The sequence below is a fragment of the Lithobates pipiens genome, unplaced genomic scaffold (genome assembly GCF_037356315.1).
Source record: "Lithobates pipiens isolate NorthernLeopardFrog02 unplaced genomic scaffold, aLitPip1_a1.2 Scaffold_162, whole genome shotgun sequence".
NCBI classification, from domain to species: Eukaryota; Metazoa; Chordata; class Amphibia; order Anura; family Ranidae; genus Lithobates; species Lithobates pipiens.
The window spans coordinates 7,377,847-7,399,717 of NW_027507750.1; the positions used below are offsets into that span (position 1 = coordinate 7,377,847).

Consider the following 21,871-nt stretch of genomic DNA (forward strand, 5'->3'; position numbering starts at 1 on the left):
GACGATGTTGCACCGAGTAAATAGATACCCGACATGCCAAGCCTTACTTTTTGTCGTGCGCCCGTGACCTGGCGACAAACTTCACTAACCAATATTTTCTATAGGTGACACTTCAAAAACTGCCCCCTATAGGTCCTCTGTTTAGTGTTACGGAGGAGGACTTGCGCTAGAATAATTATTGATCTCACTGCGGCGTCAGTGGCGATATGTAACATGCATTGCGATCGATGTTTTCACGTGTAGGCGCCCCCGATGCGTGCGTTTTTACATTCATACGTGGCGGTGAGGGGGACCTCCCAAATCTTTTTTTATTTGGGGTGGGGATTTATGTGCTTGGGTGTAACTTCATTTTTTTTTTTTCAAAAAAAAAAAATTATTTCTTTTGCTTAACTTTTTTTTTTTTTTTTTTTAATTGCCCCCAATATTCCCCGCTGATAGTGACCCCGGAAGTGACATCATACACGTCGCTTTCCGGGGTCACAGCAAGAAAGGGGAGGAGAGCGGACGTGCATCCCCCTCCACCAGCCATGTTGATCCCGGGCCCACAGATGGGCGTAGCCCCCGGGAATACATGGCAGGGGGGCGCATGCCAGTACCGGGGGGGGGGGGGGGCAGGTTGGTGGAGACAGTCCAGATTCTGCCTGTCCGCTTTACACACAATCCCACCATCTGCAGCCATCATGTTGTGTATGAGACCCTCCCCCGCTGTCAGGTCCGTACGGTGTGTGGACGTGGCAGCGAAAAGGGTTAATGCAGGTAAGGAAGCCGCGGCTCTTCTCTATATTGGGTGTCCTTTTTTTTTTTTTCCTCTCTTCACAGATCAGATCGATGAGAACCTCAAGCTGGCTCTGCAACAAGACCTGAACGCCATGGCCCCGGGACTCATCATCCAGGTGTGACGGAGAGAATCCCTCCTGTATTTATCAGATATAAGAGAGCCGAGGTGTCCGCCTGTAATCATACAATGTATTACCAAAAGTATTGGGACACCTGCCTTTACACGCACATGGCCTCCCAGTCTTAGTCCGTAGGGTTCAATATTGAGTTGGCTCCACCCTTTGCAGCTATAACAGCTTCAACTCTTCTAGGAAGGCCGTCCACAAGGTTTAGGAGGGTGTCTATGGGAATGTTTGACCATTCTTCCCAGAAGAGCGTTTGTGAGGTCAGGCACTGATGTTGGATGAGAAGGCCTGGCTTGCAGTCTCCGTTTTAATTTATCCCAAAGGTGTTCTATCAGATTGGGGTCAGGACTCTGTGCGGGCCAGTCAAGTTCCTCCACCCCAAACTCGCTCATCCATGTCTTTATGGCCCTTGCTTTGTGCACTGGTGGGCAGTCTTGTTGGAACAGGAAGGGGCCGTCCCCAAACTGTTCCCACAAAGTTGGGAGAATGAAATTGTCCAAAATGTCCCCCACACCATAATCCCCCCCCCCCCCGACACCATAATCTCCCCTCTCCACCCTCCCCCTCCCCGACACCATAATCTCCCCTCTCCACCCCCCCCGACACCATAATCTCCCCTCTCCACCCCCCCTCCCCGACACCATAATCTCCCCTCTCCACCCCCCCCCCCCCCCCCCCCGACACCATAATCTCCCCGACACCATAATCCCTCCTCCCCCCCCAAATGATTTGCACCAGTGCCCAAAGCAAGGTCCATAAAGACATGGCTGAGCGAGTTTGGGGCTGGGGGAACCTGACTGGCCTGCACAGAGTCCTGACCTCAGCCCGATAGAACCTCTTTGGGATGAATTAGAACAGAGACTGCGAGCCAGGCCTTGTCGTCCAACATCAGTGCCTGACCTCACAAAGGCTCTTCTGGAAGGATGGTCAAATCTTCCCCATAGACACATCTCCTAAACCTTGTGGATGGCCTTCCCAGAAAAGGTGAAGCTGTTATAGCTGCAAAGGGCCAACTCAATATTGAACCCTCCGGACTAAGACTGGGATGTCATTAAAGATTATGTGCGTGTAAAGGCAGGCGTCCCAATACTTTTGGTAATATAGTTGTATGACCATGGCAGAGATTCAGGCTCTCCATCAATGGATTGTTTTTTTTTTGTTTGTTTTTTTTTTGTTTTTCCCCTTTCAATCGGCCATCACACCTAAGAATTTTAAAGCTGCATTATAATACATGTTTGGTTTCAGTTTACTGTTGTCTGATCACAAAAAAAAAAAAAAGAATGTGGGAAAAAAAAACAGACCATATGCACCCAGCATATGGTCTGTTTTTTTTTTTTTTTTCCACATTCTTCTTTTTGATTATATATATATATATATATATATATATATATATATATATATATATATATATATATATATATATATATATATATATATATAATGTATGGTTGAATTTTTTTTTATATCTATAATAAAAAAAAAAAAAAAAAAATTATATATATATATATATATATATATATATATATATATATATATAATTTTTTTTTTTTTTTTTTTTTTTTTTTATTATAGATATAAAAAAAAAATTCAACCATAAATTTTTATATATATATATATATATATAAAAAAAATTCAACCATAAATTTTATATATATATAAAAATTTATGGTTGAATTTTTTTTTTTTTATATATATATATATATATATATATATATATATATATATATATATATATATATATATAATATAAAAATTTATGGTTGAATTTTTTTTTTATATCTATAATAAAAAAAAAAAAATATATATAATATATATATAATTTTTTTTTTTATGGTTGAATTTTGCTCATTTTATTCTTCTTTGAATTTTGCTTATTTTCAGGCTGTCCGAGTCACAAAACCGAATATTCCAGAAACCATCCGCAGAAACTACGAGCTGATGTAAGGACGGGCCGCGTTCATTTTATCTTTATTGTTGCCGACATCGATTGTTTTTCTCCGTGTTCGGTGCTATAGAAATGAATAGCAAAAGTAAAAAAAAAAAATAAAAAAATAAAAAGAAATACAGATAAGAAGAAAATACTAATACAAAAACGGGAATCTAATTCTCCATCCTGGTATTTGAAAGTAAATCTAAATTTAGAAGTTAAAGTGATTGTAAAGTTTAATTAACCGTTTCAGCCCCGGGCGATTTTACCCCCCCCCTTCCTGACCAGAGGCACTGTTTGCGATTCGGCACTGCGCCGCTTTAACTGACAATTGCGCGGTCGTGCAACGTTGTACTCAAACAAAATTGATGTCCTTTTTTTCCCAACAAATAGAGATTTCTTTTGGTGGTATTTGATCACCTCTGCGGTTTTTTATTTTTTTCACTATTAGGCCGGGTTCACACCGCTGCGATGCGGGTACGCCGCGAATCCGCGGCGTTTTCCCGCATCGCACACCTCCCGCCGGCAGTTCACACTGCCCTATGCGGACGGCTGGGAGTGTCCATGTTATGTTAATGACACCCCCCAGATCCTCCGCATATCGCAGTGCCATCTGCAGACTCGCACAGGAATCGGATCGCATGGTGTGAACCCCCATGCGATCCGATTCTGTTGCGGACCAAAAAAAGGGTCCCGTGCGAGTTTGCTGCGGGAGCGATGCGAATTCAGCCATACTATCTGTATAGCTGTACTCGCATCGCTACGGATCTCCCCCCGCAGCAGTGTGAACCCAGCCTAAACAAAAAAAAAAAAAAAGCGTCAATTTTGAAAACAAAACAAAACATTTTTTTTAAACCTTTTTTGCTATAATAAATATCCCCCAAAAATATATGAAAAAAACATGTTTTTTCATCAGTTTAGGCCGATACGTATTCTTCTACATATTTTTGGTAAAAAAAAATTTAAAAAAATCACAATTATTGATTGGTTTGCGCAAAAGTTATAACGTTTGTTTACAAAATAGGGGATAGTTTTATGACATTTTTATTAATATTATTTTTAGCAGACAATTGCGCGGTTGTGCAAAGTTGTACTCAAAAGTCCTTCTTTTTTTTTTTTTTTTTTTTCCCCACCAATAGAACTTTCTTTTGGTGGTATTTGATCATCTCTGCGGTTTTTATTTTTTTGCGCTATGAACAAAAAAAAGCAACAATTTTGCATCACTTTTTACTTTTTGCTATAATTAATATCACCCAAAAATATATAACTATTTTTTTTTCCCTCAGTTTAGGCCGATACGTATTCTTCTTCTACATATTTTTGGTAAAAAAAAAAAAAAAATCGCAATAAGCATATATTGATTGGTTTGCGCAAAAGTTATAGCGTCTACAAAATAGGGGATAGTTGTATGGCATTTTTATTAGTAATGACGGCGATCTGCGATTTTATTTATTTTTATTTTTTATATCGTGACTGCAACATTATGGCGAACACATCGGACACTTTTGACACCATTTTGGGGACCATTGTCATTTTTATACAGCGATCAGATTACTGTGTAAATGACACTGGCAGGGAAGGGGTTAACCACTAGGGGGCGATGAAGGGGTTAAGTGCGTCCTAGGGAGTGATTCTAACTGTGAGTGGGAGGGGCTTCCACTGACATGACAGAGATCAGTGCTCCCGGTGACAGGGAGCAGTAGATCTCTGTCATGTTGCTAGGCAGAATAGGGAAATGCCTTTTTTTTTTTACATCATCTCCCCGTTCTTCCGCTCCAAGACACAATCGTGGGTCCCTGGTGGACATCGAATCCGCGGGCACGGTCACGGAGCACACGGCAGCGCGCGCCTGCAATACCACGATTTAAAGGGGACGTACCTGTCTTGCCTGGCCGTGCCATTGTGCCAACATACATCACCGTGCGCTGGTCGGCTAGTGGTTAAAAAAAAAAATCTCTATACTGACCTGCTCTGTGTAATGGAATTGCAAAGAGCGTCGGGGAACCTCCTCCTCTTATTTTTGGGCCCCTTGCTTGCACTCCTGGCCCCTCCCCTCTGTCCAGTGCCCCTCATTGGAAGCCACTTCCCATAGGAGCATTTGTGCGTGCTCGCACCTGAGCCCCCAGCTGCTGTGGCCATTGACACAGACAGTGGGACTCAGCCCCACCCATTTCACCCCCACTCCCTGGTCACTGGCTTTGATTGACGGCACTGGAAGCCAACGCTCCACCCCCCCCAAACCCCCCCCCCCCGGTGCCCCAGCCAAGCCATGAGACCCGGAAATGAGGGGAGAGAAGATCTGCAGAGGTGCTCAGCGGTGGATCGAATGAGGGCTCGGGTAAGTCAAAGCAGGGGGAAAGGGGGTGCTGGCACCTAAACATTTTTTACCTTAATGCAAGGAATGCATTAAAGTAAACAATTGCTTTAGAACCACTTTAAAGTTCAGCGATGCACAGAGATGATGCAGATCCTCCTACATAAGTTGTACCCGTTTATCTGCAGCCCTCTCTTCTCTACAGCCATTCAAGTCCAGAATTTTTTTCCAGCTTGTCTAAGCTTTCAGAAAGCAGGAAGCTGAAAGCTGAGCTTAGTGAGAGCTGATTGGAGGGAAGTGACACGCCCTCCTTCACACAGAAACAGAGCTGAGGCTGTCAATCACAGGCTGTGTGCTGGAGCTCCCTCCCTCCCCGTCACCTTATTTTTTTATTTTTTTATCTCCTTGGTGTCAGACGTGACACCTGCTGATGGCAAGGAAGGAAGGAGGCAGCAGACCCCCGCTGGCACTTTCGGCTCCTCTTCTGCATTTGCCACTTGCTATGGGGGCACACTGGCAGGCTCGCTCCCGAGCCGGCTTGTGTGCATCCATAGACGCACACAGAGCAGGTTGTCCCTGCCCCCTCCTCACAGGAGTTGATGAAAATGAAGAACGTGTGGAGCGATCTTACAGACGGTGATGTTTTGTTATCAGTATGTCTCTACATGATTCTCTATGTCTTTTCATTTTGCAGGGAAAGTGAGAAGACCAAACTGCTCATCGCTGCCCAGAAGCAGAAGGTGGTGGAGAAGGAGGCGGAGACTGAGAGGAAAAAGGCTGTGATTGGTGCGTCACCCAAAGTACTGCGATTTAGAGGCTTTAACCACTTGCTGAGTGGCCTATAGGGGTTTTACTGCTACAGAGTGGCGGCTGTATGCTGGATCGTGTGTGTATGTATGTATGTGTGTGTGTATATATATATATATATATATATATATATATATATATATTATAATACACAATGTGTGTATGTATATGTGATTTGGCATTTCCACCAGCAGGGGGCGCAGGCAACTTCTGCTGTAAATATTCACAGCAGAGGCCAATCTGTGAATGCCGGGCACTAGATGTCCTCCGTCATTCACCGATTGTCAGTACAGAACAGCAATCTATGTAAACAAGGCAGATTGCCGTTCTGAGAAGGGGGAAGCAGGAACGAGGATCCATGTCTAGTATAAGCATCCCCCCCCCCCCACAGTATGCATAAACACAGGCTAGGCACCCTTCCCAGCCAGTGTCATTAGTACAGTGACAGTGCATATTTTTAGCACTGATCACTGCATTAGTGTCACTGGTTCCCACAAAGGGTCAGATTGTGCGTTGCACTATCGCAGTCCCGCTATAAGTCGCTGACCGCCACCATAAAAATTCCAGGTTTTATCCCGTAGTTTGTATGACAAGATAACTTTTGTGCAAACCAATCAATATACACTTATTGGGATATATTTTTTTTTTTTTTACCAAAAATATGTAGCAGAATATACAGTGGCCTAAACTAATGAGGACATTTACATTTTTTTTTTATTACTTTTTTTTTGGATGTTTTATAGCAGAAAGTAAAAAATATATATAGTTTTTTCCAATATTGTCACTTAAAAAATATAATATATATATATATATATATATATATATATATATATATATATATATATATATATATATATAACATACATTTATTTATTTTTTTAAATTGTCGTTTATTTTGTTTATAGCACAAAAAATAGCGCAGAGGTGATCAAATGCCACCAAAAGAAAGCTCTATTTGTGGGAAAAATGTACATCAATTTTATTTGGGTAAAGCGTCACACGACTGCGCAATTGTCAGTTAAAGTAACGCAGTGCCGTATCGCAAAGAATGGTCTGGTCATGATGGGGGGGGTAAATCTTCCAGAGCTGAAGAGGCTAAACCTGCATGGGGAAAATTAAAATCAGCAATTTAGTATACAGTGTAGGCAGTGCAGACCCTTGCATGCGCGGTATGAGGGTGGAGGTGTTTTTTACATACCTTTTTAATCTTCCCCTTTCTGGAAATACAGAGGCAGAGAAAGTGGCCCAAGTCGCAGAGATAAAATTTGGACAGAAGGTGATGGAAAAAGAAACCGAGAAGACGATCTCTGAAATTGAAGGTGAGTGAGTCCTTTTCTATCGTTGTAAAAAAAATAAAAAAGTGGTGGCAAGGAAACGGTCAGGGGTTAGGCTCTGAGACCAGTAGCTATAGCAGTAGAGAGGCTCCCACCGACCAGCAGGATAAGTACACAAGCAGGTCACCCTGGCAGGTGACCTGGGCTCACCCAAGGTGTGGGGTCTAAGTACTAACTGGTATTCAGCAGAGCTTCTGATGGTGGTGTTGGGTTTTGCTGCGTTTTAGTACAAGGTCGCAGTCCTCAGGATCACCCCACCAGGTGGTGAGCAAGCCGGGGTCCAGTAGCAGATAAAGCGGGTAAGGATCAAGCAGAAGCATAGTCAGTTAACAAGCCAAAGGTTGATGACAAGGGGTTGCGGGTTCGGGTCAAGGAGTAGCGTAGTCAGTAAACAAGCCAAAGGTTGGTAACGAAGTCGCAGGTTGGGATCAAGCAGAAGTGTAGTCAGTAAATGAGCCAAAGGTCAGTAACAAGGTCGCAGGTTGGGAATCGAGTGGAAGCATAGTGAGTAAGCAAGCCAAAGGTTGCTAACGAGGTCGCAGGTTGGGTATAAGCAGAAGCATAGTCGGTAAACAAGCCAAAGGTCGGTAAAAGATTGCAGGTTGGGATCAAGCAGAAGCGTAGTCGGTAAACAAGTCAAAGGTTGGTAACGAGGTCGCAGGTTGGGATCAAGCAGAAGCATAGTCAGTAAATGAGCCAAAGGTCAGTAACAAGAGGTCGCAGGTAGGCGATCAAGCAGAAACCTAGTCAGTAAACAAGCCAAAGGTCGGTAACAAGAGGTCGCAGGTAGGGATCAAGCAGAAGCGTAGTCAGTAAACCAGCCAATGTTGGGGTCAAGGAGAACCACAAGAAAGGGAAAGGGCAGACAGACCTTAACGAGGTTTCATGTTGGGATCAAGCAGAAGCGTAGTTAGTAAACAAGCCAAAGGTCAGTAATAAGAGGTCACAGGTTGGGTTCAAGCAGAAGCATAGTCGGTAAACAAGCCAAAGGTCGGTAAAAGATTGCAGGTTGGGATCAAGCGGAAGCGTAGTCAGTAAATGAGCCAAAGGTCAGTAACAAGAGGTCGCAGGTAGGGAATCAAGCGGAAACCTAGTCGGTAAACAAGCCAAAGGTTGGTAACAAGAGGTTGCAGGTTGGGTTCAAGCTTAAGCGTAGTCAGTAAACAGGCCAAAGGTTGGTAACAAGAGGTCGCAGGTAGGGATCAAGCAAAAGCGTAGTCAGTAAACCAGCCAATGTTGGGGTCAAGGAGAACCACAAGAAAGGGAAAGGGCAGACAGACCTAGTGCATTATCCTAAACCCATGAATTTTTATTAGTTAAATTTGGTAAGTATTATAATTACAAATGGTCAATTCAATCAAAGCTCCTCACATGGTACAGCATCGTTCAGTCCATAATACATCAAATCACGTGCCTGGAAGTGAAGATCAAATAGCCTAACGCATTTTGAGGTCTGACCTCTTCCTCACCTTTCCTGGGATAAAGGAGACAAGCCAAAGGTCGGTAATGATTGGTAAAGATATGGACAGCAGCAAGAGTGAAAGAAGCAAGATATTGGCTGCAGAGAGCACAATAATCTGGCAAGCAGGAAGTGTAGAGACATGGCTTAAATAGGAAGTTCATGGGAGGGGCAAAGAGTTCAAAGTTCACCAGAAACGAGATCGAAAGTACATTTGTCTAAGGATTCAGGCAGGGAGCTGTCCAGCATCTCAGGTGGCTCAGCAAGAAGATCTTCTGCCAGACGCAGCAGAGGTCGTGGGTTCCGTCCCCGGTCCTCTCAGAAACCTCCATACAACTATACAGCTTTTAATGCCTATTATTAGCTTTATAATTCATCCAGGTAAGTCAAAAAAAGGTAGCTTTATCTTACCACGATCTTCAGCTTTGCAAAACTGCGTCCCTCCTTAACCATTTGCCGCCCACCATGAAGAAAAATGACTTCGCCAAAGTGGTTGCGTCATCCTGACTGGACGTCACATGACGTGGTCAGGATAATAAGCCATTGCGCACCCCCCGGGGCGCCCATCGTGCCGATCATTGTTGCGTTGTGTCAGTCTGGCACACCACTACATCGATCTCGGTACAGGGGCTCTTTTCCACACGATCAGCCGTGTCCAATCACGGCTGATCACGATGTGAACAGGAAGAGCCGGTGATCAGCTTTTCCTCACTCGGGTCTGACAGACGCGAGTAGAGGAGAGCCGATCGGCTGCTCTCCTGATGGGAGGCCTGTGCTTATTGTTTATCAGAACAGCCCCCCCTTGGATGCCCGCCCAGGACCTCCAGGGATAGCCGCCACACTGGACCACCATGTATGCCACCCTAGACCACCAGGCAGGTGCCAATGAAAAATGCCTGCTAGTGCCACCAGTGAAATCTATCAGTGCCCATCAGTTCCGCCTATCAGTGTCCAGCCCTGCCATCTATCAGTGCCACCCATAAGTATCCATCAGTGCCGCCTATGAGTGCCCATCAATGCTGCTTATCAATGCCCATCATTGCCACCTAGGAGTGCTGCCTATCGGTGGTACCGATGGGCATTCTCTGCATTAAGTTATAAAAAGGCTTAGTATTTGTATCGTCCCCTCACCCTCTTCTGCGGCAGCTCTGTCTCCTCCCAGCTCACCTGCCCTGTATACTTACCTGAGCCCGATCTATATCAGGTGCTGTGCCCATCTGCGGCTCTCTCTGATCCCAGCTCACAGAGGCAGCAGTGGAAGCCATTTGCTCCTGCTGCTGCTGTCAATCAAATAGTGGGAGCGGGGCACAGGGCTGAGCTGCGCGGTGTGTGGCAGTAGATGCACACAGCCTGGCTCAGGATCAAGCCCGCAGGTGTGCCCCCATAGCAGGCAGCTTGCTGTGGGGGCAAACAAAGAAGCTGAGCCTGCAGGGGACCCCGAAAAAGGAGGTTCAGGGCTCCTCTGTGCAGTACCATTGCAAAGAGCAGGCACGTCTAACATGGGGGGGGGAAAAGCCTTTACATCCGCTCCTAATAGTGACCGACACTTTCTCATGATTTTAGTAACTTTCCCATTATCTGCCCCATATGGCAGGACACAGCCCGGGGGGGGGCTTTACTGCTTTCCATAGAAGGCAAGGCTCAGCTTCTATATTCAAGGTCTCTGTCTGTGTTCAGAGCAAAGTGATGAGCTGTTTTGGGTGAAGGACAGATGGGTTCCCCTGGCAGGAATGGTGACATTTTGGCATTGATATTAAAAATCTTACTGGCAATGCCCATCCCTTTTTTATTGAGGGATAGTGATCATATGAAGGCAGGACTAGACTGGGAATACAAACCAGCCCTAGAAATCATTTCATGCCAGTCCCAGAGCTTTATTATACCTTCACAACAGCCTGACGTCATTTATTTTCTTCTTCATTAAAGGGAAAACCATACATATTACATTTGAAGAGTGTATTATACTTACCTGTGCCCATCAATGCAGCCTGATTGGTGCCCATCAGTGCAGCCTCTCCAATGCCCATCTGCTCAGCCTGACCCGTGCCCATCTGCTCAGCCTGACCCGTGCCCATCTGCTCAGCCTGACCCGTGCCCATCTGCTCAGCCTGACCCGTGCCCATCTGCTCAGCCTGACCCGTGCCCATCTGCTCAGCCTGACCCGTGCCCATCTGCTCAGCCTGACCCGTGCCCATCTGCTCAGCCTGACCCGTGCCCATCTGCTCAGCCTGACCCGTGCCCATCTGCTCAGCCTGACCCGTGCCCATCTGCTCTGCCTGACCCGTGCCCATCTGCTCTGCCTGACCCGTGCCCATCTGCTCTGCCTGACCAAGCGGTCTTCAGCTCTGCCTGACCAAGCGGTCTTCAGCTCTGCCTGACCAAGCGGTCTTCAGCTCTGCCTGACCAAGCGGTCTTCAGCTCTGCCTGACCCGCGCCCATCCAGCGCAGCATCGCCAGTGCATGGGGAGCTAGGAGAGCCACCGAATTACACAGAGCGGGGATCTCCCACTTACCCAGCGGTTGCTGTCATACCAAGTCCCGCCTTCTGGACTGGCTCCTATGATTGATGTCACACGTCACCGGCATTAGACCTGTGTGATTTCCATCATAGGAGCCGGTCCAGAAGGCAGGACTTGGGTATGACAGCAGCTGCTGGTTAAGTGGGAGATCCCCGCTCTGTGTAATCTGGCGGTGCTTGCCCTCCCCCTTTCCCCTCAGAAGCAGCCCAATGGATCCAGTGGGGGACCCATGGTAGGGCTGGCCCTGGGTGCCCCCCCCCCCTTTCTGCCTCAGCTCACAGCGCTGAGGCACCCACCCAGGATCAGCCCTGCCAAGCGGCCCCAGGGCAGGCGGCAGTCTGGCCATGCATGAAGCCATTTATTATCACGTTGTTGTTTGTCTCCTTTTTAATTTATAATGACACGAGAAATCCCCCAAATGAACCCCCCCCCCCTCTGGAATGTTTGACCTTGGTACAGACACAAGCAGGCTAGATACTGAGCCATGGGGAGCAGAAAAGAACTGTCAAAAGACCTGCATAACAAAGTTAATAGAACTTTATAAGGATGGTAAAAGATATAAAAAGATATTCAAAGCCTTGAATATGCCAGTCAGTACTGTTCAATCACTTAATATGAATTGGAAAATTCGGGAATCTCTTGATGCCAAGCCAAGGTCAGGTAGACCAAAGAAGATTGCAGCCACAACTGGCAGAAGAATTGTTTGGAATACAAAGAAAACCCCCCCACAGGTAACCTCAGGAGAAATACAGGCTGCTCTGGAAAAAAGATAGTGTGGTTGTTTTAAGGAGCACAATACGTCGATACTTGAACTAAAATGAGCTGCATGGTCGAGTTGCCAGGAAGAAGCCTTTACTTCACCAATGCCACAAAAAAGCCCGGTTACAATATGGCCGACATCACCTTGACACGCCTCACAGCTTCTGGCACATTAATCTGGAGTGTCGAGACCGAAATAGAGCTTTATGGTCACAACCGTAAGCACTGTGTTTGAAGAGGGGTCAACAAGGCGTAGAGCGACAAGAATGCCATCCCCACTGTGAAGCATGGTGGTGGCTCACTTATGTTTTGAGGGGTGTGTGAGCTCTAAAGACTTTCTTGTGAAAGTTGATGGCAAGATGAATGCAGCATGTTATCAGAAAACACTGACAGACAATTTCCATTCTGCAGGAAAGCTCTTGGTCTTTCCAGCAGGACAATGACCCTAAGCACAAGGACAAGCTGACCCTCCAGTGGTTATAGCAGAATAAAGTGACGGTTCTGGAGGGGCCATCACAGCCTCCTGACCCTAATATCAACTCCACTCCGAGGGGGGGGGGGGGGGGGAGGGAGGGAGGGAGATCTCCCGGCGGTTCATGTAAGATGACCAAAGACTTGGCATAACCTGGAGGCATTTTGCCAAGATGAATGGGCAGTTCTACCACCTGCAAAAATTCAGGGGCCTCACAGACAACTATTACAGAAGACTTGCCACCATCTTTGATAAAGGAGGGGAAATACAAAGATTTAAGAACTAAGAGGTTGCAGACTTTTGAACATGGAGGGGTCGGCATTCCATTGATTTACTTGATGCCATGTTTTTTGTTTTACGATTGGGCCGTTCTTTTATCTACGCCACTCCTAAAGCGCCCCATTCAAATCCAAATCAATGGGCAGCGCCGGCAAAGCGGCGCTAGCAAGTGTTAAAAGCACGCCCTGCTAGTTCCCGAAAAGCTCTACAAAAACAACGGTAAAGCAGACGCCCGGGCGCTGGCAGTGTGAAAGTGACCTAATACTTTCAAGGGGTTGTAAAGTCTAAACTTTTTTTACCTTTAAAAAAAACGTAAAAAAATGTTAAGGTATCGGCATTGCCCCCCTCGGGGTCCCCCCCTTTTACCTACCTGAGACCTTATTCGATCCTGCACTGTGCACGTCTGCAGATCTTTTCTCCCCTCACGTCCGGGTCTTGCTGGCTTTGCTGGGGCATGGTGAGCCATTGGCTCCCAGTGCTGTTAATTAACCACTTTCAGACCGGACCATTTTGCTGGTCGAAGACCAGACCACTTTTTGCGATTCGGCACTGCGTCGCTTTAACTGACAATTGCGCGGTCGTGCGACGTGGCTCCCAAACAAAATTGACGTCCTTTTTTTCCCACAAATAGAGCTTTCTTTTGGTGGTATTTGATCACCTCCTGCGGTTTTTATTTTTTGCGCTATAAACAAAAATAGAGCGACAATTTTGAAAAAAAAACGCATTATTTTTTACTTTTTGTTATAATAAATATCCCCCAAAAATATATAAAAAACTTTTTTTTCCCTCAGTTTAGGCCGATACGTATTCTTCTACATATTTTTGGTAAAAAAAATCGCAATAAGCGATTATTGATTGGTTTGCGCAAAAGTTATAGCGTTTACAAAATAGGGATAATTTTATAGCATTTTTATTAATAATTTTTTATTATTTTTTTTTTTTACTAGTAATGGCGGCGATCAGCGATTTTTATTGTGACTGCGACATTTTATTGTGACTGCGACATCGGCCATTTTTGACACCTTTTTGGGACCATTGTCATTTATACAGTAATCACTGCTAATCACGGTTAACCAGTGGGTGGCAGTGTAGGGGTTAAGTTTTCCTAGGGGTGTGTTACTAACTGTGGGGGGGTTGGGCTTTCATTTAGTGAACACTGATCTCTACTCCAATCACATGGAGCAGAGATCAGCGTCACTAGTTGCTAGGCAGAATGGAGAAATGCTGTTTACACGGCATTTCCTCCATTCAGCCGTCCCGTGAGACGATCGCGGGGATGCCCGCGGCGATCGAGTGCACGGGTCCCGCGACCGGACTCACGGGGGTCCCGATCAGCGCGGGAGCGCGCCGCCGGCGGCACGCTCCCGATGGCAGGGCGGCATTGAAGATTGGCCGTGCATGTACGCCAATATGCCTGCCCGTGCCATTCTGTCGGCTTACATCGTCGTGCGCTGGTCGGGAAGTGGTTAAAGCCAGTGACAAAAAAGCGGGGGCGGGGGCTGAGTCCCGCTGTTTGTGTCAGTGAAAGCGGCTTCCCATGGGGGCCGTGGCCAGAGAGGAGAGGGTAGGAGCGCCGGCGGGGGAAACACGAAAAGGGGAGGTTCCCGCCCGCTCTGTCTGCCATTGCATTGCACAGGGTAGGTACCGTATTTATCAGCGTATAACATGCGCCCCAAATTTAGGAGGGAATTTTAAGGGAAAAAAAACCTTACATTTAAATGCCCATCAATGCAGCCTTATCAGTGTCCATCTTCAGCCTTGTCAGCGTCCATCTTCAGCCTTGTCAGTGTCATTTTCGGCTTTGGCGGATGTCCTGTGTATCTCGGCGGTGCTCGGCGGCTTTCGGCCAGAGACGGCATATAACATGCGCACACGATTTTCCCCTGGTTTTAAGGGGAAAAAATTGCATGTTATACGCCTGATAAATACGGTAAGTATAGACATGTTGGTTGGTGTTTTTTTGTTTTTGTTTTTTTTATTTACCTTTTACAACCTTTTTAAAGTAAATCTGTAATGAGAGAAATGTAGGGGGGTGACATTTTTTACTTCCTCTAAGAATACTAATCACCTGGCTGTTATGCTTATCCTGTGGATTCACTACGTTCAGAGACGCATCAGAAAGTCATTTATTGTAACCAATCGGTATTCCTTCAGCTACAATAAAATAATCATTTATTGAAAATTAATAATTTATAGATTATAGATGTCTTAAGTTTGTAATTTCCTTTCCCCACAGATTCCGCTTTCCTGGCCAGAATGAGGGCAAAAGCTGATGCCGAATTTTACACCTCGCAGAAAACAGCCGAAGCAAACCGGGTAACACTGCTCTCCCCCCTCTCCCCTCCTCTCCTCCCCTCTCCTCCCCTCTCCCCTCCTCTCCTCCCCTCTCCTCCCCTCTCCCCTCCTCTCCTCCCCTCTCCTCTCCCCTCCCCTCTCCACCCCTCCCCTCTCCTCTCCTCTCCACCCCTCTCCTCTCCTCTCCACCCCTCTCCTCTCCTCTCCTCTCCTCTCCTCTCCACCCCTCTCCTCTCCTCTCCTCTCCTCTCCACCCCTCTCCTCTCCTCTCCTCTCCTCTCCTCTCCCCTCCACCCCTCTCCTCTCCTCTCCTCTCCACCCCTCTCCTCCCCTCCCCCCTCACCTCTCCCCCCCTCTCTATATTCTATATACGATCTTTGAACTTTCCTCAGTATCCATTAACCACTGACTGAGCCTCGTTTTGAGATTTGGTATTTACAAGTTAAAATCCAGGTTTCTTTTTTCTAAAAAATTACTTGGAACATTTTTTATATATATATATATATATATATATATATATATATATATATATATATATATATATATATATATATATATATATATATATATATATATATATATATATATATATATATATATATACCACAGTGGAAGCACGTTTTTGTTCTTTGTATGCTTGATTTTAGGTCAGACAACGCATTGATATCTTTACAGCCATTGTGCTACATGCTGGGTGTTCAATGTGCCCCTGTACCTTTTTAAGGAGGGGTGGGCTCCCTCCAGTCCTTCTGCCTTCATCGATCTCATCAGAATGTATGGGCTTCCACTGTGGAGCCTATTATAAGTTAGAGGTAGGGTTCTGCCCACCCCAAAGCACCTCATCCCCTCATGGGGACAAGAGTCTCTTCCCCCACAACCCTGGGCTGGGGTTGGGGGGGGGGGGGCTTATCAGAATCTGGAATCCTGCACCCCCTATGTTATTGAGTATCAGGTACATAGTACCCCTACCCATTCGCAAAGCAAGTGTCAAAAGGTAATATACAAGAGACAAGTTTTTGACCAATCCTTTATTAAAAATAAAAAATAAAGCTGTGCCCATTTTTTAATAAAGGATTTGCCTAAAACCATTTCTTCTGTTTTTTACTTTTTGGTGAATGGGTAGGAGTGCTATGTTCCCATTCACATAGGGGGAGGGGGGCTGGGAACTGGGGCCCCCTTGTTAAAGAGGGCTTTGAGATTGTCATAAGCCCCCTGCCCGCAGACCCCCACAACCACAGCCCAGGGTTGTGGGGAAGAGGCCCTTGTCCCCATTAACATGGAGACGAGGTGCTTTGGGGTGGGGGCACAGAGCCAGCTCAGGAGGGAGAAGACACTAGTGCCCCCCATAGCAATTGGCTTGCTATAGTCTGCACTTGGTAGGGGTGGGAGAGCCAGCAGCGGGCCTGAGAAGAGGAGGATTGGGGCTGCTCTGTGCTAAATCTTTCTAGGTAAGTATAACACGTTTGTTATTTAAGAAAAAAAACAATGATCCTTTACAAACTTCATTGTTGTCAATTGTTGTGCTCACCTCCAGTAATTAACCTCCACCTCTATTTATCCTCCTGACACATCACAGGAAACACCTCCATGGTTAACAGAAGACAGAATTAAAATTAGATTTGGGAAACTTAACATTAATTAATCACTGGGACCAGATGGCTTGCACTCGAGGGTACTTGGGGAACTCAGTCAAGTAATTCCCAGACCATTGTTCCTAATTTTTACTGACAGTCTACTGACTGGAATGGTACCAGCTGATTGGAGAAAATCCAATGTAGCACCAATATTTAAAAAAGGGCCCAAAATACATCCCTGGGAATTACAGAACAGTTAGCTTAACATCAATAGTATGTAAACTCTTGGAGGGGATGATAAGGGACTATATACAAGATTTTAGTAATGAGAACGGTATCATTAGCAGTAATCAGCGTGGATTCATGAAGAATCGTTCATGCCAAACCAATCTACTAACCTTCTATGAGGAGATGAGTTGCCATCTAGATAAAGGAAGGCCCGTAGACGTGGTGTATTTAGATAAAGGAAGGCCCGTAGACGTGGTGTATCTAGATAAAGGAATGTCTGTAGACCTGATGTATCGAGATAAAGGAAGGCCCGTAGACGTGGTGTATCTAGATAAAGGAATGTCTGTAGACCTGATGTATCGAGATAAAGGAAGGCCCGTAGACGTGGTGTATCTGGATAAAGGAAGGCCCGTAGACGTGGTGTATCTAGATAAAGGAAGGTCCGTAGACGTGGTTTATCTGGATAAAGGAAGGTCCGTAGTTGTGGTTTATCTGGATAAAGGAAGGCCCGTAGACGTGGTGTATCTGGATAAAGGAAGGCCCGTAGACGTGGTGTATCTAGATAAAGGAAGGCCCGTAGACGTGGTGTATCTGGATAAAGGAAGGCCCGTAGACGTGGTGTATCTAGATAAAGGAAGGTCCGTAGACGTGGTGTATCTGGATAAAGGAAGGCCCGTAGACGTGGTGTATCTGGATAAAGGAAGGTCCGTAGACGTGGTGTATCTAGATAAAGGAAGGCCCGTAGACGTGGTGTATCTAGATAAAGGAAGGTCCGTAGACGTGGTTTATCTAGATAAAGGAAGGCCCATAGACGTGGTGTATCTGGATTTTGCAAAAGCATTTGACACAGTTCCCCATAAACGTTTACTGTACAAAATAAGGTGCATTGGCATGGACCATAGGGTGAGTACATGGATTGAAAACTGGCTACATGGGCGAGTTCTGAGGGTGGTGATAAATGGGGAGTACTCGGAATGGTCAGGGGTGGGTAGTGGGGTCCCCCAGGGTTCTGTGCTGGGACCGATCCTATTTAATTTGTTCATAAATGACCTGGAGGATGGGGTAAGTAGTTCAATCTCTGTATTTGCGGATGATACTAAGCTAAGCAGGGCAATAACTTCTCCGTAGGATGTGGAAACCTTGCAAAAAGATCTGAACAAATGAATGGGGGGAGGGGCAACTACATGGCAAATGAGGTTCAATGTAAAAAAATTTAAAATAATGCATTTGGGTGGCAAAAATCTGAATGCAATCTATAGACTGGGGGGAGAACCTCTGGGGGGGATCTAGGATGGAGGAGGACCTGGGGGTCCTATTAGATGATGGGCTCAGCAATGCCAAGCTGCCGCTAACAAAGCAAACAGAATATTGGCAATAAAAAGGGATCAACTCCAGAGATAAAACAATAATTCTCCCCTCTACAAGACTCTGGTCCGGCCGCACCTGGAGTATACTGTCCAGTTCTGGGCACCAGTCCTCAGGAAGGATGTACTGGAAATGGAGCGACTACAAAGAAGGGCAATAAAGCTAATAAAGGGTCTGGAGGATATTAGATATATGGAAAGGTTGTGAGCTCTGAACTTATTCTCTCTGGAGAAGAGACGCCTGAGAGGGGATATGATTTCATTATATAAATGCCGGACTGGTGACCCCACAATATATAAATACCATACCGGTGACCCCACAATAGCAAGACAACTTTTTTGCGGAAGGGAGTATAACAAGACTCGTGGCCACTCATTAAAATTAGAAGAAAAGAAGTTTAACCTTAAACTACGTAGAGGGTTCTTTACTTGCAGCAAGGATGTGGAATTCCCTTCCACAGGCGGTGGTCTCAGCGGGGGGCATTGATAGTTTCAAGAAACTATTAGATAAGCACCTGAACGACCGCAACATACATGATATACAATGTAATACTGACATATAATCATACTCATAGGTTGGACTTGATGGACTTTATTCAACCTCACCTACTATGTAACTATCTTTGTTTCCCCTGTTCTTCTCGTTGCAGCTGAAGCTGACTCCTGAATACCTGCAGCTCATGAAGTACCAGGCCATTGCAGCCAACAGCAAGATTTATTTCGGGAATGAGATTCCTCATATGTTTATGGATAGCTCGAGCGGAAGCAGCGGCCCCTCTACAGAGCTCCCTTCAGAAGAATCCCTACAAATCAAAGATTCAAGTTCAGAAACAGAGGAGTCCATGTCGTAGAAATTATAATTTTTTTTTTTTTTTTTTACCAAAAAAAAGACCAAATCAAACTTTTTTTTTTTTTTTTTTTCCTTCTTTTTTTTTTTTTTTTTTTTTTTAGTAATGTGAATTTTACAATTGAGCTTTGAATTGTTCCACAACTGAAGATTATCATTGGTAATATTTTTGTAATCTGTTGGCTGAATCTTGATTGGAAAGAATCTGATGTTGTCATTCTAGTAGTAATGTATATCTAGGATCTCTATGTAGTACATGCAGTACAGGGAGAGACTTTATACTTCCACCAGGTACCCCATAACACAGTCATGTAACACCTCCAGAGGACTTCCAACAACAATTCAGTTTTGTATGAAGCCGAAGTTTACATTTCAGACACATAAATTAACTAGAAATCTGTATGTTTCCATCTGCTCCGTCATACGTGTTCTGTTCAGTCTTTGGGAACTCGTACCAGTTGATTGAACCACCACAATGGCCATGGGCTCTGGACTGCCCTTGAGTCCTTGGAGGGACTATTAGCAGGGGTAAGTATAAAAAAAGGGGGGAGGGGGGCTGGTGCGCGCACTGCACACAGAAGGGTTTGTTTTTCCCTTTTTTTTTTTTTTTAACACCTTAATGCAGACAACGCATTTAAGTTTAAAAAAAAAAAAAAACCCTTCTGCCTTTAGACCCACTTAAAATCCAGCAGGGTGCATGCCACCACTTGGACTTTCAAATTACGTCTGACAGTTATCCTCCCAGAGCTCTGTAAAACTATTGATGCTCTTCTGGTCCTCTGACACCTAGACGCTCTGATCTCAACTCCTGCAGCTGCTATGCCTGCCCCTCCTCACCAATCACAGAGTGCTTTGTTTTATGTGAACTCATTCACAAAATACAAAGGCTTCTGTGAATGGGCAGTAGAGGGGAGGGGCGGGCAGAGCTGCTGTTGGAGCCCCGGGAGTGTTGCATTAACTGCACCCTTGGAGCTCTGTAAAACTGTCAGATTTAAATGAAAGCGATAAGTCCATTAGTTGGTATGCACCCCATTGGACTTAACTCATAGTATGCCGGTGTTCTGCCGAGAAAGTTCTCCCAGGCGGATAAGGATCCTCCTGTACTGCGCAGGCGCAGTACGAACCACACCAGAGCCGCCAAAAATAGCCGAAGCTGAACAGCTGTGAGTCAGCTGTACACGGCGCCTGTAACGGGGCCCCTTGCTTCAGGCATGGCTATTATTATTGTAACTCTATGTCCACTTGAATTGTGGGGCTTGAACCTAGACTCGGGGCAGAATGTAGTGCGCAGGCGCCGTGTACAGCTGACGATCAGCTGTTCATCTTCGGAGACTTTCGGTGGCTCTGAAGTAGTTCGTACTGCGCAAGCGCACTACAGGGGGGTCCTTATCCGCTGGGGGAACTTTGTCGGCAAGACAACGGCACATTTTACAAAGTGGCTGAATTAAAGGAGTTCAGGTTTAAACAATGAGTTGGAGCTTTGTAAAACTGTCAGATGTTGGTGGCATGCACCCCGTTGGACTTAACTCGTAGTATGCCAGCACATTTTTACAAAGGCTCCTGTGAATGGGGCGGAAGAGTGGGCAGAACTGCTGTTTGTAAAAGGACAGTGTCTTCTGGGAGCCCCAGGAGTGTTGCAATAGATGCACTCCTGGAACTCTGCAAAACTGTCAGAAAATGAAAGAGATAAGTCCATTAGGTGCATTTATATAACTGCAAGCAATGCGCACCGAGTCCTGTCCACCCCACATCAAAGGACCACGCAAAAGCCGCAGATGGACTCTGGTGGCAAGAAAGCACCCTGAGGCGATTCAGTTTGCATAGGTAGCGCTATACAAGTCACTCATTCATCAATACACCTTGCCCCGGCAGACGATCCATCCCCCCCCAACACACACACACACACATTCCCTGATTCTGCCTTATACTTGTAATGAAGGTAATTTATCTGCTGTCCTAGACCACGATCTTCAATGTACTTCACATGGTGAACCTCCCGACCATCAGGAGACTTGTATTCAAAATAACACTAAAGACAGATTTTTCCAAAAGTTTCCCTGGTGTGTGTGTGTGTTCCTTATTAAAGTTTTTGTAATAGAGAAAGTAGAGTTTTAAAGAGGAAGTCAACCCTGATGAGTTTACTTCCTCTTTCATTCCCTGCAAAGGTAAAGCATAATGGACTACTATGCATTGAATCGCATCGCTTAGTAGTCCATTACGTGTCGCTTACCTGACACAGGAGCCAGCGAAGTCACCGCTGTGTACGGAGCCTCCATTTTCTTGGCGGGTCTCGCTGCTCCGGCGCTGTCATTCGACGGAGCAGCGACGACGTCACTCCCGTGCATGCGCACGGGAGCCACCACGAGCGGCATATCGCCGTGGATGGGTGCCGCGCTTAGTGCGCCTGCGCGCCGCTGTCTACGGCATATGCGCCATAGACAGTGGTGCCTGCTTTTCGGCAAATATCTCCTAAACCGTGTGGGTTTAGGAGATATTTCTTGGACTTACAGGTAAGCCTTAATCTAGGCTTACCTGTAGGTCAAAGTGTGTTGTAAGGGTTTACAACCACTTTAAGCCGGGCCATGCATGAGATCGATAGTCAGCCGGTTCAGGGATTGGCCGGTATTCGATCCATGTATGGGGTAGGCTGGTTGTACACAAGTTGACCAATAGAATACACTAATCAGCCATTGGCTGCGAGTTCTGGTTTTCCAGCATCCCTGTTTAACAGAAGCCAGCCCTTAGACAGCTGTACACACAGACCGAACGTCTGTCCTCCCGATTTTCTCTC

General features: G+C 45.7%; 1 protein-coding gene across 2 annotated transcripts in view; it reads left to right on the top strand.

Annotated features, from left to right (window-relative positions):
* Nucleotides 1-21,134, top strand: part of ERLIN2 (ER lipid raft associated 2) — a 69,141-nt gene extending 48,007 nt beyond the window's left edge. For both annotated transcript variants that reach the window (XM_077484822.1, XM_077484823.1), the window contains 6 exons: nucleotides 820-893; nucleotides 2,784-2,842; nucleotides 5,838-5,929; nucleotides 7,180-7,269; nucleotides 15,009-15,088; nucleotides 18,884-21,134. In XM_077484822.1, the coding sequence (XP_077340948.1) occupies nucleotides 820-893; nucleotides 2,784-2,842; nucleotides 5,838-5,929; nucleotides 7,180-7,269; nucleotides 15,009-15,088; nucleotides 18,884-19,084 (596 nt within the window). In that variant the 3' untranslated portion in view covers nucleotides 19,085-21,134. The remainder of the gene's footprint in view (nucleotides 1-819; nucleotides 894-2,783; nucleotides 2,843-5,837; nucleotides 5,930-7,179; nucleotides 7,270-15,008; nucleotides 15,089-18,883) is intronic.
* Nucleotides 21,135-21,871: the final 737 nt, after the last annotated feature.